Raw genomic sequence first — 17,273 nt, 5'->3', positions numbered from 1 at the left:
TGGAATCAAGATGTCAGTTAAGCTATTTATCAAGTTATATTCAAAATTTATAAACATCGTCATTGCAGTAACTGTTAAATGATGATATACATGGTAAAGAAACTATTAGGAAAGATGGTTGAGTTAATAGCAAGAGAAAGTCACTCTAAAGGTCCGAAAGGATGATTGAGCTGAGAATTAAGGATTAAACATATGGGAGTGATTACGCATTACAGGGAAAGAGATGAAGGGAGGTATTGCGGGAAAAGAGAGTGACACGTACAGAGATCTTGGTGAAGGCTGGAAACTGGGACCTTTTTTATTCTCTAGAAGAGTTTGTGTAACATTGGTATTATTTTTTCCTCAAATATTTGTAAGAATTCATTGGTGAAGCCTATGGGCATAGGGTATCTTCATGAGATGGGTTTTAAATATGGATTTAATGCTAATAGATTTGGGAGTATTCAGGATTTTTACTTTCTCTTGCATTGTTTTTCATAAACTGTGTTTTCTAAGAAGCCTGTAAGTCTCTTTTAAATTTTTTTATTTAACAAATTTCAATTTGTTGACATGAAGTAGTTTATATTTTTATGATCTTTTTAATATCTGTAGGATATATTAATATGCTTTTTTTCATTCCTGCATTCAATAATTTTGTCTTCTCTATTTTTAATCCATATTCCTAAGAGTTTATCAATCTTGCTAGTCATTAAAATGCTTTTGGGTCTGTTGATATTTTCTATCATGTTTGTTTTTATTATCTGCTCTATGAATTATCTATTTCTATTGTCCATTGTTTCTTTTATCTTTTAAGTATATTTCCTCTTTTTGTTCTATTTATTTTTGATTAGCAATATATATATAAATTATATATATAAATTTAGATCTCAGGTGACATTATCTTCTTTCTCTGAAGAGGGTTTATGTTCATTTCTGACTAGTAGCTTGGTTCACTAGCTATCCCAGATCACATTAATCTAATTTTAAGAATTGACTTTATACTAGCACAGGTATATTTCAAGCTTATCCTTACTCCTGTGTGGCAAGAGAGTCCCAAGACAAAGTGTAATGATCAACCAGATTCTTCTTCACTTTTCCCCTAACTCTGTAGCATTGTCATAAATGTTCCTTGGATTTTTTACCTCTAACCTGCCTCTTGCAGAATTCATAGATCCTTAGTGGAGCAGAAGCTCCAAATATTGGATTTGTCTCTCTGGATTTGCCTTTCTTTCCCAAGTCCTGAGCTCTTAGTTTTTCTCTGCCTTTTTATCTCTGATGCCTTGAAGATTTTTTTTTCTAATTTTGTTCGTCTTTTTACAGATGAAAAGTTGGGTTAATTTCCTCATCTCTCATGACCGGAAGTGAAAGTTCTAAGGTCTATTTTTATTTTCTTCCCAACTGTTTATTTTAAAACGACACTTTTTAGAATGAGATTCAGTCATTGGCAACAACATGGATGGAACTGGAGCACATGTTAAGTGAAATAAGCCAGACACAAAGAAAGAAATATCACATGTTCTCACTTATCTAAAAATCAAAACATTTGAACCCATGGAGATAGAGAACAGAAGGATGATTACCAGAGGCTAGGAAAGGTAGTACAGGAGTTGTGGGGGAGTAGGAGGGAGGTGGAGATGGTTAATGGTTACAAAAAATTGAATAAATAAGACCTAGTATTTGATAGCAGAACAGTCAATAATAATTTAATGGTACATTTAGAAATAAGCAAGAGTAAAACTGGATTATTTGTAACACAAAGGATAAATGTGTGAGGGAGTGGATACTCTATCTTCCATGATGTGGTTATTACGCTTTGCATGCCTGTACCAAAACATCTCATGTACCCCGTAAATACATACACCTACTATGAACCCACAATGTTTTAAGCGACCCTTTTAAGTTGATTATTTATCTTGGTATTCTATGGTATGCTTCTCCTGTCATCAATTATTATCAGAATAGTTCTACTTTACAAATAATTTCAAATTCGTTACCATTAAAACTTCTTGCTTCAAGCTTTTATCAAATCATGAGTAGAATGTAAGTTCCATGAAGGCAAGGAATTTGATTCAGTAATGTTTAATCAGCACTTTCAACGGTGCGTGGCACTTAATAAGCTCTCAACAAATATGTTTGCAATTGAATAAACAACAAAAATTGAGTTGGATCTTTGGCATCCAAGTGGAGGGTCAGGAATTGTTTGTTCATTTGCTATGTAATGATTGATTATCTTATTTCTTTTTCAAATATATGATTGGATTTAGCTTGAAGACAATCTATAAGGAGCACTTACATGGTGTGTTATATAGAGTAAGATTTCTTTATTTATTTTGTTTTGACCTTTGGATCTTCCTTTCAGTATATGATTCAAATAACTTGCCGTTATCTTGAGAATTTACATGGACAATAAATTGGTGAAGAGAGAAGAACTGAATACACATCATAGAGAGACTATATGTATTTTACAAACATGTAGTCCAGTCTAAATATATACATCTAGTTATAATGTGGTTCTGTGCACTCTTTCTTGTTGGGACACTGATGACTTTCTTAGCTAGGAGTGATATAATGTGTCAGGCCTGGTTCAGTCTGCGTCTTCTCTCATTGCTTTAATCTGTGCCTTTGGCCCGTGTACTGGCCTCAGAATCTCATCATGGTCCAAACTCGTCTGGTCAGTTCTATTAATAGCAGTCAGGTACAATTGCTGAGAAGCCTTAAGTAGAAAATTTTTTTCTTGGTCTAATATTGCTTCAAAGTTATAAGTTTTCTGTCTTGGAAACATATGGTTCAATGTTTACATTTTAAACTCCACTGCTGTTCCTATGTGCAATACAGAGTCAGCTTAAAATTCACACAGCTTTCTTGTAGCAGTCCCACCCAATACAAGGTCTCGGCTCTAGTGTGAGGGTGAGGGATTGAGGGTCCTTCATTTATTTAGGCAGAAAACCTAAATGCGGAATGCTGTACTCCTTAATAGTGTACAGCTGACACAAAAAAAAAAAAAAAAAAAAAGTTTTGAAAGTACAAATGATATCATCATTTTTGTAAAGTGTTTTGGAAAATCAAATAACATATCCACTAATCAAAAGCTCTTTATTTCATAGTTGTTTTTTCTATCCCAGTACAATGTACTCCCTCCAATTACACTCTCTTGGGTTTAGATTTGGGTTAGTTGGTCAGCTGAGGAATTTTCCTATTCACTATTTCTTTCCCACCTTGAGCTATTCAGGCACTGGGAATGTAAATGAAACTTCAGCCCACTGTGTATGATTTCACATGTTTTGTTCAGCTTGAACTCTAACTACATAACTGCAATAGTTATGTCACAGTTATGGGACTGGGTTTCCTGAGCCCTTGTTGCCAATGATTCTACCTGTTATGACCAAATTCATCATATTTTTGTGTTTTGTTGTTGTTGTTGTTGTAAACAGTGCCAACCTGTTTACCAAATGTATAAAACTTGGTAAAATCAGTTGTTTCACAGTCAGAATTCATGCTAAGGTTAAAAAAAAAAAAAAAAAAAACCTGCTAGGAAAGATATAGCAGTAATTAGAGATTCTCAAGAGCAACACTTACGTTCTAAGTGGATTTACATTTGTTCCCCTTGGCCAAAGACTGGGGCTTTGGTGTAATATAGTAGGCTGGATCTTTTGATTTTTTACCCCACTTGATTTTTGAGAAGAGCAAGAGTGTTTCTAGCCAATCATGGTGCTATCAGCATCAGGTGATCTCTGGCCAGGGCCTCTGTGTATGTAGCATATATGGTACAGTATAATAGAAGCAGGTTAAGATCATGGTTCAGAACCCAGGCACTGGCAGTAATGTTGGGTTCAGACCCGTCCTCTCCTTATTCAACTTTTGGAAGGAATTTACCTAATGTCCCCAAGCTCATTTTTATCATTGGTAAAATGGATGTAATAATAGTTCCTAACTCTTGGAGTCAGTGATATAATTAAATGAGATCACCTGTATTAAGCACTTAGCACAGTGTCTGGCCTATAGTGAGTTCTCAGTATATATTAGTACTCTTTCTATAGGAAATCCTCTTTATAAAATTGTAGATTCATTTTAAATGACTTAAACACAAATGGTTATAGTATCCAGGAACCTGCTTAGTTCAGATTTTCAGTATTTTTAGCTGAAAATCTTTGTTGTGCTCAAAGAACATGTTATAGTGCTACTTCTTGTTTCATCACATGAATACAATTTCTGTGCTCTGCTGCAATAGACTGACTTCTTTGTCTGCCTACTCTGCCTGCCTGGGATATGTGAACTATGCCAAGCCTTCTTACCTATGAATACTTCCTCACACTGCTCCCCTACATTTCTCTCCCACAACATATTTGTGACTGTTATCATAATACTTACAGACATTTTCCTCTTTTTCTTCCCTTTCAATAAGAATTCTTAATTGTGCAGACTCAGGATTGAGAGTGACCAACATGCCTGAACACACACACATTCATTCACGATCACATAATTCATGCAGTCTTTTCCAAAGCATGAAGGGCCTAAGCCTTCTTATAAATGTAAGATCGATCAAAAAATTTTTGAAGATTCAAATAGTAATCTCATTCATTTTATAAATTTTTTTGGAGACAAAAGGGAGTATTGTGTGGGGTTTTCTTTTATCCTATTGGGCGGGCAGCTGGCCATTGAAGAGCCATTCATTGCTTAGTCCCGACACTGCCTTTCCCCATTGGGTCTCTGTAAGAGTCACATGCTTTGGGCGTCCTTGAAAAGAATCTTCTCAGGCCTCAGCATCTTATCTGAGTCTCCTGAATCCCACTTAGAACTGTGTTGAGCTCTCACCCATCACGATGAGCAACAAATTCCTGGGCACCTGGAAACTTGTCTCTAGTGAGAACTTTGACGATTACATGAAAGCTCTGGGTAAGAAATGCTTTTTGTTGTTCTGCTGAAAAGCTCCTTTTTAAGAAAGCTTCATGACATTTTCATCTAACACCTTTAACAGGAGACTGGGGGGTTTGCACAAGCCGCAGTACATTCCTCTTTTAGGATTAATCTTTTTTGTGTCATTCAGACAATTTATTTGAATTTTATTAGTGGTAACTTTTAATAGACTCTTTAACTTAAATGAGAGAGCTGCTTAAATGCATGAAACTCCCACTGATTTCAAGGGCAATTTCATACCAAGAGAATTTTGGTTGCAGATCCAGCGGAAAGAAAGCTTAAAAGCATAGTCAACCCATTTTCTGGCTTTTCTGAGAGCTACATTCATAGTAACTAAAGTGTTCATAAAATAAGGAATTGAATATATTGCAAATCCTAGAAAACTTTAATTTAAAATTTTAATTTTTAGCTAAACTAACAGTTTTTTCTCTCTACCTCTAGGTTGTCCTTTATTACACAATATGTAGATACAGAGAGTTTGAAAAACAAAAATACTTCCTAAAATACTATGTTCATAGCCTGGGGAAGTTACTGAGAGAAAAAAAATTGGAGTTGTGGCAGTAAACTCAAACTCAATTTCACTATCATCAGATGTTTCTGGAGTTGGAGCAGTGAATGGAGATGGAAAACCGAGTCATTAGTTACAACAATTTTATTTTATACTATTTCTAGAGTATGTCCCATTGATATAAACACAATAGATATGAAGAGTCTTTGGGAATTTTCAGAACTATATGAATATAACAAAGAGTGATGCCAGTGACCTGAGGTTGCTGTGCTTGTCAAAGTGCCTACAGCTTTACTTAACTGTTCAGAAAGCTTGTATAAAATGTTCTATTTTAGATAAAATGAGCAAAGTCATGTCATCGTTGCCTGGAACACTAGGATGAATTCATACTGTGAGACCGGTTAGATTTAAAGACTTCACTTTACAGCTGAGGAAGAAGCCAAATAAAAGAAAGTCTCCGTGAAGGATTCGCTAATTTCATTGTTTTCCAGTTTAGTGTGCAAAATAACACCTTGGGATTTGGTAAATATAAATTCTCAGGCTCGGTCACAGAGATTACAATTTAACTTGAAAAACAGTGTCCTAAACGGTATAAAATAACAAAAGATTAATCAGAATTTGAAGAAAGAATATAGTTTATAGTTTATTGGCTATAACTCTTAACTTCTTATTCAGTATATAAAAATTTGAGATCATTTTAACCGGAAAAAATATATCCAAGCATTGAGGCTTCCTGGAAAACTAGTTTTTCTTTCATATTTTTTTATTTGACATTTTTCCTTTTTCCATCTATTTTATAGTCTTGGTAATAATGGTAGTAAACTTAAGAGTCTAATTGTGTTTCATTTTTGAAACGTAGAAGAGTTTTTTAAAAAAATATTTTAACTCTCTATGATCATTTATAATAGTATAGATCTCAAAGGTAGATGGATAGTTGTTTTCCTACCAGCTAGATATAGAAGTCACAAAATTTCAGAAGTGAGATTCTATCAAAAATATGAGGGGAATACTTCTCCATATCCATAATATGGTATTGAGGGAAAATATCGTGGAACAATACGTATATGCTATAGTCTCATTTAAAAAATATATCTATAGTATTTGTACATACAAACTAAAATCTCTAAAGTGATTTATGCAAATCTATAATTAGTAATTTTCAATGGGGAATAGGATTGGATGTGATAAAAATAGATGACTTGCACTAGCTATTTCAGCTGGAAACTTTAACTCTTGAAAATCTGCAGACATTGGTCAGGTGCGGTGGCTCACGCCTGTAATCCCAGCCCTTTGGGAGGCCGAGGCAGGCAGATCACGAGGTCAGGAGATCAAGATCATCCTAGCTAACACGGTGAAACCCTGTCTCTACTAAAAATACAAAAAATTAGCCAGGCATGGTGGTGGGCACCCGTAGTCCCAGCTACTCGGGAGGCTGAGGCAGGAGAATGGAGTGAACCTGGGAGGCAGAGTTTGCAGTGAGCCGAGATGCACCACTGCACTCCAGCCTGGGCCACAGAGTGAGACTCCATCTTAAAAAAAAAAAAAAAAAGAAAGAAAAAGAAAAAGAAAAGAAAAGAAAATCTGCAGACATTACTTTTCAAACAACAAAACCTGAAACGTGTGAGTACTGGGCATGTATTTCCATTGGGAGTGAAACATGGGAGGAGACGCTTAGTAGTAAGTGATATTACCTGCCATCGACACACCTGGGGCACCACTGAGCAAAGGATGTGGCCACCACAGTCTGTTTGGCTATGCTGTTTTGGTCACCATAATTCTAACACTATCTTAATTTTCAGGTGTGGGGTTAGCCACCAGAAAACTGGGAAATTTGGCCAAACCCACTGTGATCATCAGCAAGAAAGGAGATATTATAACTATACGAACTGAAAGCACCTTTAAAAATACAGAGATCTCCTTCAAGCTAGGCCAGGAATTTGAAGAAACCACTGCTGACAATAGAAAGGCCAAGGTAATCGTTAATGTTTCTCTTCAAAGTTGGCCCAGTGGGCTGCTTGAGAGAGAGGACTATTCCTGCCAGTGCTTAAAAGGATAAACTCCATTGTATTGAAAAGGAGTGTATCTCCTGAGACATCTATTATGAAAATGGTTCAGTACTGAAAGAACTGCTTCTTTGATCAACAAATTTCAGGCAAGTCAATTGCATGACCTTGTCTTTGCAGAGCATCGTAACCCTGCAGAGAGGATCACTGAATCAAGTGCAGAGATGGGATGGCAAAGAGACAACCATAAAGAGAAAGCTAGTGAATGGGAAAATGGTAGTGGTAAGAGTATTTTTACTTCTAAATAGAGAAATAATGCTATATAAATAATTTGATTATATTATTTTCAAAACATTCTTTGTTCTTTGGAATATGAATGGATAAAAATGACTAAGAATAAAGTAATAGTTAATGCTTAAGTGATATTTAAACTATTACAGACTCATCTTCAAGTACTGACCCAAGATTTTAGAAATAAAAAAGGCCATTTGTTATTTTACAAATAAAAATACCTAAAAATGGTTGTAAGGTTAGAGAAAGTTTAGGTAAATCTTACTAGTTTGGACTCACAAAGAAGAAGGCAAGTCTAAATTTTAAAAGCAAAATACACTCTACAAGGTGTATTTTGTAGATTATTTGCAAACTCATTTGTAGAATATTTGCAGATATCCCACCATTTTTCATTCAAGAGCCCATACTAACTTAGAATCAATCATGTCAATAAAGCAAACTGAGCTCATTGGAGACTTCTAGTTGGCAGATGAAAATAATGACAAAGGTTATATGTGATGACCTTTGACAATTTTTTTAAGGGTTAAGGCTTTATGTTCACTAATTAACACATACATTGATTGTAAACAGATTCATGTACTCTTCCGAATGTTTCTTTCTTTAGTACAGTGGTTCTTACCCCTTGCTGCACAACAGATTTACATGGGGAGTAAATACCAATATGGAGGCCCCCAAACAGATAACTGAATGTACATCTCTTGGGGGAGGAGCCATCACTATATTTAAATGTTCCCAAGGTAACACAAATATGTAGATATTTTTGAAAATCACTGTCCTATTAGATTTAAATGCAAGTGAATTATACATAAAAACTTGCCACTTAAAAAAAATTCCTTTACAGTGCCATAGATCAACTTCTAAATTGTTTCTTCTATTTCAATGGTCATAATTCTGAATTACTGGAGACTGACAAACTGATATTTTATTCCTTTCTAAACTAATCTTATGAATTTATTTCGAATTTCTATTTTTATTACACATTTTCTGTTCTCTGGTTTGAACTTGAGATACTCAATTAACCTCTCTCTTTTTTAAGGAATGTAAAATGAAGGGCGTGGTGTGCACCAGAATCTATGAGAAGGTCTGAAAAATCGTTTCCTCATTGAAGTGGCTTTCGATCATTTAATGATGGAAATCAATTGCTTCCATTGACAAAACCTGAATACACTGCAAATGTTTGTTTTTGCTTTTGTCTTAATATATCAGATAGGCAAAGGCCTAAACTGAGAATTAATCTAGAAGTCAGTGTTATTTAAACAGTTTTAATGTGCATACATGTTATTACTACATTAAAGCATATATATTGGCCAGACACGATCAGTTGATGATGTCATTTAACTAATTACAAAATTCTAACCTATGTTGAACTTTGTATACTTGAAATGATAATAAAAAGGATAGAATTTGTTAGTAAAAGGAAATCAAGGTATTGATCATAGTAGCAAACTCAAATGCTGACAGGGGCTGGGGAGTTATGGGGAAGGAGCATCAGAAATGAGGCAAGCTAGGAGAATGAGCTATTTTAATGTAAAGAATTGTAGTCTCAGCTAAAAGGGGTAGCCTCTACTCCAACCAACATTTTTAAATTAATGGATAATTTATAGACAATTAAATGCACAGATATTAAGGATAGAGTTCAGTCCACTGTGATAAATGCATGCACCCGTATAACTCACATCCCAATCAAGATACAAAACATTTTCTTAATCCTAGTACATTTTTTTCTGCCCCTTCCCAATCAGTGTCCTTTTCTGTTCCACCCCTACCAAAATCAAGTAGTGGTTTAGTTTCTATTACGTAGATTCATTTTGTCCGTTCATATAAAGGGAATTATACATCATTGATTCTTTTTTGTTTGCCTTTTTAAAATTCACCATAATGTATTTGAGATACATCCATATTGTTGCATGCAGCTGTAGTTTGTTTCTTTTTATTACCAAGTACTATTTCATTGTATGAATATATCACAGTTTATTCATTCTACTATTAAGACAATTGGGCTATTTCTAATTTTTGGCTGCTATGAATAAAGCTGCTACAAACATTTTTGTACAAAAGTTTTTGTAAACATAGGAGTTCTTTTATTTTAAATAAATAACTAGTCATATAATCACTAGGTCCAGTAATTTGTGACAGGCAGGAATAGGGGACAATTGCATTGTGCCCAAGTAATAATAAAACTATTTCAGATGTATTATATGATTGAGCAAATGAGAAAACATGTCGATGTTGATGTTGATGTTGATGGGAATCAGGATGTCCACTGTGGAAAAATGAACATACAAATATGAAATGAGGGAAGGCAAGAAAGAACCATGTGGAAATGGAATAGAACTGATATAAGTTCATAATTTCTAAACCATGTATATGTACATTTATATGTATTATAATTGCATACACATGCCTGCATGCATATATGTGTGTGATATTAGACATGCATCTATGTGTGTGTATATATGTGTGTGTGTGTATACACATGCATATATTTACTAATTCTATCTGCCAAAAGGGCTTAGACACAAAAACACCTCAGCAGAAATGAATACACCTAGCACTCAGATCTTCGTGTCTAATATAATTTGCCACTAAAAGGAACCAGGGCTACCTGTCAAAATGGCTGATTCCAAAGCAAGGGCAAGGTAGAAACAAGATGAGCCTGAAATATCTTGTTGTGCCAGAAAGTAATGTTCAAAAAAATAATAGGTATACTGCCAAAACATAGAGCCTGCTTGAAGGGGCTCCCATTGACCAAACTTGAGCCAATTTGAGAGCAAAATAGTTGAGAAAAATAATAAATTATAAACCATTGGGAAAAAATAGAAATCCATGAATCCATACTGATATATGATACATAATCAATAGATAGGTAGATAGATGACTAATAGAAGATAGATAGATAGATAGATAGATAGATAGATAGATAGATAGATAGACAGACAAATGAGAAGGTGTCTCCTTTACAACAGAATGTCATGGGCCAGCTGGTAAATGTGGGTGAAAGGAGTTCTGGAATTGGAAAACCATGATTTTTCAACCATCACAGTAAATACGGCTCAGGCAAGAATTATCAATCAATGCTAAAGCTAGGGGGAAATTTTGATTAGGAGCAGGATATTAGGATATTATTCTGGGCTTAAAGTATCTCCTCACAGATTGCTTGTTAGTTTCTGGGGAAAGAACAGTAACTATGCAACGGAAAAAAAAAATGGACAACCTCTTGACTGGGTTATCAAAATTAACCTCACCAATAAACCGTGGATGTTCAACTTGTGCCTTCAAATGTGACACACTGAGAAGGAAACAACATCGCTTTAACAAAAACAACAGAAAAAGACAGGGGGTTTTGACTGAATTCTTAAAAAATGTCAATATCATAGAAGACAAAGAAAAGTTGTGGAAATGTTTCCGATTAAATTGTATTAGAAACACCTGAGAACTAAACATAGTAAGTGATACTAGACTGGATCCTATACTAGAGGTAACATAAATGCTCCAAAGGACAATGCTCGGTCAATTGGCAAATTGGAATATAGACAGTCAATCAGATAACAAGTATACTTTGATTAAGTAAAAGAATATTCCTATTCTTGGAAAATACACAATAAAGTATTTTGAGGTAACGGGCCATAATGCATGCAATCTACTCTCAAAAAATTCAGAAACATATATTTGTGTGCATTTGTGTGTGCAACAGTACACACAAACATACATAAAGAGAACAATTGATAAACAAATGAGGTAAAATTTAACAATAATATGATACACATAAATAGAGAAAGAGAGCAATTGATAGAGCAAATGAGATAAAATTTAACAATTGAGTAATCTGAGTAAAAGGTATGTGTGTTTTCTTTGAGATAGTCTGATTTTTGCAACTTTTTCTGTAAGTTGGAATTTACTTCCAAACACGATTGAAAAAAAAAAAAAAACCTTGCCCTTGGCAACTTCGTCTCTTTTTCAGCCTAGAAATGTCTGTGTTAAGTGGTTTTTTGTTTATTGTTGTTGTTTGCTGTTATTATTGTTTTGTCCCCAGGCTCCAACTCAAAAAACAAGAGTTTAAAAATTGCATTGTTATTTTTAGAGATTTGTGATAATACAACTTGTTATAAAATGCATTCCTCAATAAAGATAATTTCTCTATTATGCAAAAATTATGAGTGCTTTTTATTTTCATAACAGAAAATGTCAAACTGCACTGATAAGAAGGAAGGCAAAATAATCATTTCAGCTAACAGTATATTTGTTAGATTTGAAAAAGATTTTAAAACAACCATAAGAGGGGAAAAATAAAACAAAACTTGAAGTTTTAGTAAATTTGGGCTGCTGCTACAGCAAAACAAAAATAAACTGAATAGCTAATAAACAACAGAAATTTGTTTCTCACAGTTCTAGAGGCTGGGAAGTCTAAGATCAAGGTGTAGTAGATTAAGTGTCTAGTGAGGCCTGGTTTCCTAGTCCATAGATAGCATGTTCTGGCTGCATCCTCACTTGGTAGAAGGGGAAAATGAGATTTCTTTGGCTTCTTTTATAAGGACCCTAGTCCCATTCATGAGGGCTCTACTCTCATTACCTCATCACTTCCCTAAAGGTCCCACCTCTTAATACCATCGACTTGGGAGTTAGGATTTCAGCATATAAATTTAGAGGTACACAAACATTCAGACCATAGTACTTGAGTTCTGTAATATTCAAAAATAGAATCAGAATATAATTTTCATTCTCTAATTCTTTTTTAATATAACACGGTGGTTAAGAACACAGTTAGAGGCAGGACTAGCTTGCAGCCCTGCTCCAATGGACAGAGCAGCATTAAGACTTTTGCTTCAAGAACTACCACAGGAACATACGAGGAAAGCTGAGAGAATCCACAGACCCTTTGAAGGAACTGGATCACCACTGCAGGCTCCCCGAGATGCCAAAAAACTGTGAGTCTACTTGCTTTCTCAATGGAGTGGCTCGTGGTCTGGGGAAACTTCTCAGCCCTGGTCACAGGTTTCCTGGAAATACACTCGGTGCTACTGGAAGGCTAAAGGGGGAATGAGGTTGGCCTTTGGGACTGTGGGCTGCATGTGAACAGGGTGAGGCCTGTGACTGACAACTTTCCCCCACTTCCTTGGTGACCTGTATGACTCAGCAGAGGCAGCCATAATCTCCCTGGAAATATAACTTCATTGGCCTGGGAATCACACACCCATGCCCCACAGCAGCCACAGCAAATCCCACCCAAGAAGAGTCTGAGCTCGGACACACCTATCGCTATCTACCTGGTGGTCTTTCTCTACCTACCCTGGTAGTCCAAAACAAAGGTCATAATCTTTGAAGAGCTCTATGTCCCCGCCCACCATCTGGGAAACCTGAACCCTTAACCAGGGGTTCCTAGAGCAAGTTTGCATCCTCCCTTTCAAAAGCACCACCTCCTGGCTGGAAGCCAACCAACACAAAACCAGCACAATAAACAAAAACAAAAGCACAGAGTCCACTTTACTTCCTTTCTACCTTCCCCCAGAACAGGTACTGGTATTCACAACTGCAAGACCTGAAGACAGATCACATCACAGGACTCTTTGCAGACACTCCCTAGTACCAGCCCAGAACCCAGTAGCTCCACTGGGTGGCTAGACCCAGAAGAGCAAAAACAATCACTACAGGTTGCTTTTCAGGAAGCTCCATTTCTAGGGGAAGTGAGGGAACATCACATCAAGGGAGCACTCCCTGGGACAAAAGAATATGCTCATTCCTTCAATCCTAGAATTTTTAAAAAATGAAAAAAGCCTCCAAGAAGTTTGGGACTAAACCTAAGAATAATTGGTGTTCCCAAGGAAGAAGAGAAAGTTTGGAAAACATATTTTGGGAAATAATTGAGGAGAATTTCCCTGGCCTTGCTAGAGATCTAGACATCCACATACAAGAAGCTCAAAGAACACCTGGGAAATTCATCACAAAAAGATAATCACCAGGTTATCTAAAGTCAAGGCAAAAAGAATCTTAAGAACTGTGATGCAAAAGCATTAGGTAACTTGTAAAGGAAAACCTATCAGATTAACAGCAGATTTCTCAGCAGAAGCCCTATAAGCTAGAAGCAATTGGGGTCCTATTTTTAGTCTCCTTAAACAAAAACAATTATCAGACAAGAATTTTGTATCCAGCAAAACTAAGCTTCATAAATGAAGGAAAGATAACAATATTTCCAGACAAACAAATGCTGAGAGAATTCACCACTACCAAGCTAGCACTACAAGAACTGCTAAAAGGAGCTCTCAATCTTGAAACAAATCCTTGAAATACACCAAAATAGAATTTCATTAAAACACAGATCTCACAGGACCTATATAATAATAACACAATGAAAAAAACCAAAGTATTCAGGTAACAAATAGCATGATGAATAGAAAAGTGCCTCATATCTCAGTACTAACATTGAATATAAATGGCCTAAATACTCCACTTAAAAGATACAGAATGGTAGAATGGGTAAGATTCGCCAACCTGGCCGGGCACAGTGATTCTTGCCTGTAATCCAGCACTTTGGGAGGCCCAGGTGGGTGGATCACCTGAGGTCAGGAGTTCGAGACTAGCATACGGAATATGGCAAAATCCCATCTCTATTAAAAGTACAAAATTCGGCTGGGTGTGGTGGCATGTGCCTGTGGTACCACCTACTCAGGAGACTGAGACAGGAGGATTGCTTGAACCCAGGAGGCAGATGTTGCAGTGAACTGAGATTATGCCACTGCATTCCAGCCTGAGTGACAGAGCAAGACTCCATCTCAGGAAAAAAAAAAAGAAAAAAAGAAATTCACCAACCAAGTTTCTGCTGTCTTCAGGAGACTCACCTAACATATAAGGACTCACATAAACTTCAGATAAAGAGGTGCTAAAAGATATTCCATGCAAATGGACACCAAAAGAGAGCAGGAGTAGCTATCCTTATATCAAACTAAACAAACTTCGAAGCAACAGCAGTTAAAAAAGACAAAGAGGGAGATTATAAAATGATAAAAGGACTAGTCCAACAGGGAAATAACACAATTCTAAAAATATATACATCTAACACTGGAGCTCCCAAATTTATAAAACAATTACTACTATACCTAAGTAATGAGATAGACAGCAACACAATAATAGTGGGGGACTTTAATACTCCACTGACAGCACTAGACAGCTTATCAAGACAGAAAGTCAACAAAGAAACAATGGACCTAAACTACACCCGACAACAAATGGACGTAAAAGATATTTACAGAACATTCTACCCAACAACTGCAGAATATACATTCTATTCATATGCACATGAACATTCTCCAAGACAGCCCATATGATAGACAACAAAACAAGTCTCAGTAAATTTTAAAAAATCTAAATTATATCAAGTACTCTCTCAGATCATAGTGGAATAAAATTGGAAATCAAGTCCAAAAGGAAACCCCAAAACCATGCAAATATGTGGAAATTAAATAACGGGCTTCTTAATGATCATTGGGTCAACAATGAAATCAAGATGGAATTTAAAAATTCTTTGAACTGAATGATAATAGCGACGCAACCCATCAAAACCTCTGGTATACAGTAAAAGCGGTGCTAAAAGGAAAGTTCATTGCATTAAATGCCTACATCGAAAACTCTGAAAGAGTACAAATAGACAATTTAAGGTCACATCTCACAGAATTGAAGAAGAAACAAGAACAATCCAAACTCAAACAAAGCAGAAAAGAAATAATGAAGATTAGATCAGAACTAAATGAAATTGAAACAAGAAATATAAAAGACAAATTAAACAAAAAGCTGATTCTTTGAAAAGATAAATAAAATTGATAGACCATTAGTGAGATTAACCAAGAAAAGAAGAGAGAAGATCCAAATAAGCTCAATTAGAAATGAAACAGGAGATAATAACTGATACCACGTAAATACAAAAGATTATTAAAGGCTTCTATGAAAACCTTTGTGCATATAAACTAGAAAACCTAGAGAAGATGGATAAATTCCTGGAAATATACAACCCTCCTAGATTAAACCAGGCTGACTTAGAAACTCTAAACAGACCAATAACAAGCAGTGAGATTGAAATGGTAATAAAATAATTGCCAACAAAAAAAAGGCCAGGACCAGCCGGGCACGGTGGCGCACGCCTGTAATCCCAGCACTTTAGAAGGCCGAGGCAGGTGGATTACATGAAGTCAAGAGTTCAAGACCAGCTTGGCCAACATGGTGAAACCCCATCTCTACTAAAAATACAAAAAATTAGCCGGGCGTGGTGGTGGGCGCCTGTAGTCCCAGCTACTCGGGAGTCTGAGGCAGGAGAATCGCTTGAACCTCGGAAGCAGAGGTTGTAGTGAGCTGAGATCGTGCCACTGCATTCCAGCTTGGGCAACAGATCTCAAAAACAAAACAAACAAACAAACAAAAGACCAGGACCAGATGGATTCACAGCTAAATTCTATTAAACATTCAAAGAAGAATTGGTACCAATCCTATTGACACTGTTCCAAAAGATAGAGAAAGGGGGAATCCTTCCTAAATCATTCTATGAAGCCAGTATTACCGTAGTATCAAAACCAGGGAAAGACATAACAAAAAAAGAAAACTACAGACCAATATCCCTGATGAACACTGATGCAAAAATCCTTAACAAAATACTACCAAACCAAATCCAACAGCATATCAAAAACCTGATCCACCATGATCAAGTGGGTTTCAAACCAAGGATGCAGGGATAGTTTAACACTTGTAAGTCAATAAATGTAATACCTCACATAAAAAAAGTTAAAAACAAAAATTACCTGATTATCTCAACAGACCCAGACAAAGCATTTAACAAAATCCAGCATTCCTTTATGATAAAACTCTCAGCAAAATTGGCATACATGGGGGATACCTTAAGGTAATAAAGGTCATCTATGAGAAACCCACAGTCTATATTATACTGAATGGGGAAAAGTTGAAAGCATTCCCCCTGAGAACTGGAATAAGACAAGGATGCCCACTTTCACCACTTCTGTTCAACATAGTACTGGAAGTCCTAGCTAGAGCAATGAGAAAGAAATAAAGGGCATCCAGACTGGTAAAGAGGAAGTCAAACTTTCATTGTTTGCCGACGATATGATTGTATACCTAGAAAACCCTAAAGACTCATTCAAAATGCTCCTAGAACTGGCAAATTAATTCAACGAACTTTCAGGATATAAAACTAATGTAAAAAATCAGTAGCCCTGCTATACACCAACAGCAACCAAGTTGAGAACCAAATCAAGAACTCAACCCCTCTAACAGTAGCTGCAAAATAAATAAAACATTTGGGAATATACCTAACTAAGAATGTGAAAGACCTCCACAGAGAAAACTATAAAACACTGCTGAAAGAAATCATAGATGACAAAAACAAATGGAAACATATCCCATGGTCATGGATGGGTATAATCAATATTGTGAATATGACAATACTGACAAAAGCAATCTACAAATTCAATGTAATTCCTATCCAAATACCACCATCAGTCTTCACAGAACTAGAAAAAAAATCCTAAAATTCATATGGAACCAAAAAAGAGCCCACACATGAAAGCAAGACTAAGCAAAAG

General features: G+C 35.9%; 1 protein-coding gene across 1 annotated transcript; it reads left to right on the top strand.

The window, feature by feature from the left end:
* The first annotated feature begins 4,649 nt into the window (after nt 1-4,649).
* Nucleotides 4,650-11,824, top strand: PMP2 (peripheral myelin protein 2). Its single transcript, XM_008000968.3, has 4 exons — nt 4,650-4,872; nt 7,201-7,373; nt 7,585-7,686; nt 8,732-11,824. Exons 1-4 carry the CDS (start codon nt 4,800-4,802, stop codon nt 8,780-8,782), a joined length of 399 nt encoding a protein of 132 aa, XP_007999159.1. The 5' UTR covers nt 4,650-4,799; the 3' UTR covers nt 8,783-11,824.
* Nucleotides 11,825-17,273: the final 5,449 nt, after the last annotated feature.

This window comes from Chlorocebus sabaeus, chromosome 8 (assembly GCF_047675955.1).
Source record: "Chlorocebus sabaeus isolate Y175 chromosome 8, mChlSab1.0.hap1, whole genome shotgun sequence".
NCBI lineage: Eukaryota > Metazoa > Chordata > Mammalia > Primates > Cercopithecidae > Chlorocebus > Chlorocebus sabaeus.
Note: the sequence above shows the minus strand (reverse complement) of the source record. Positions and strands in the feature narration are given on the sequence as shown.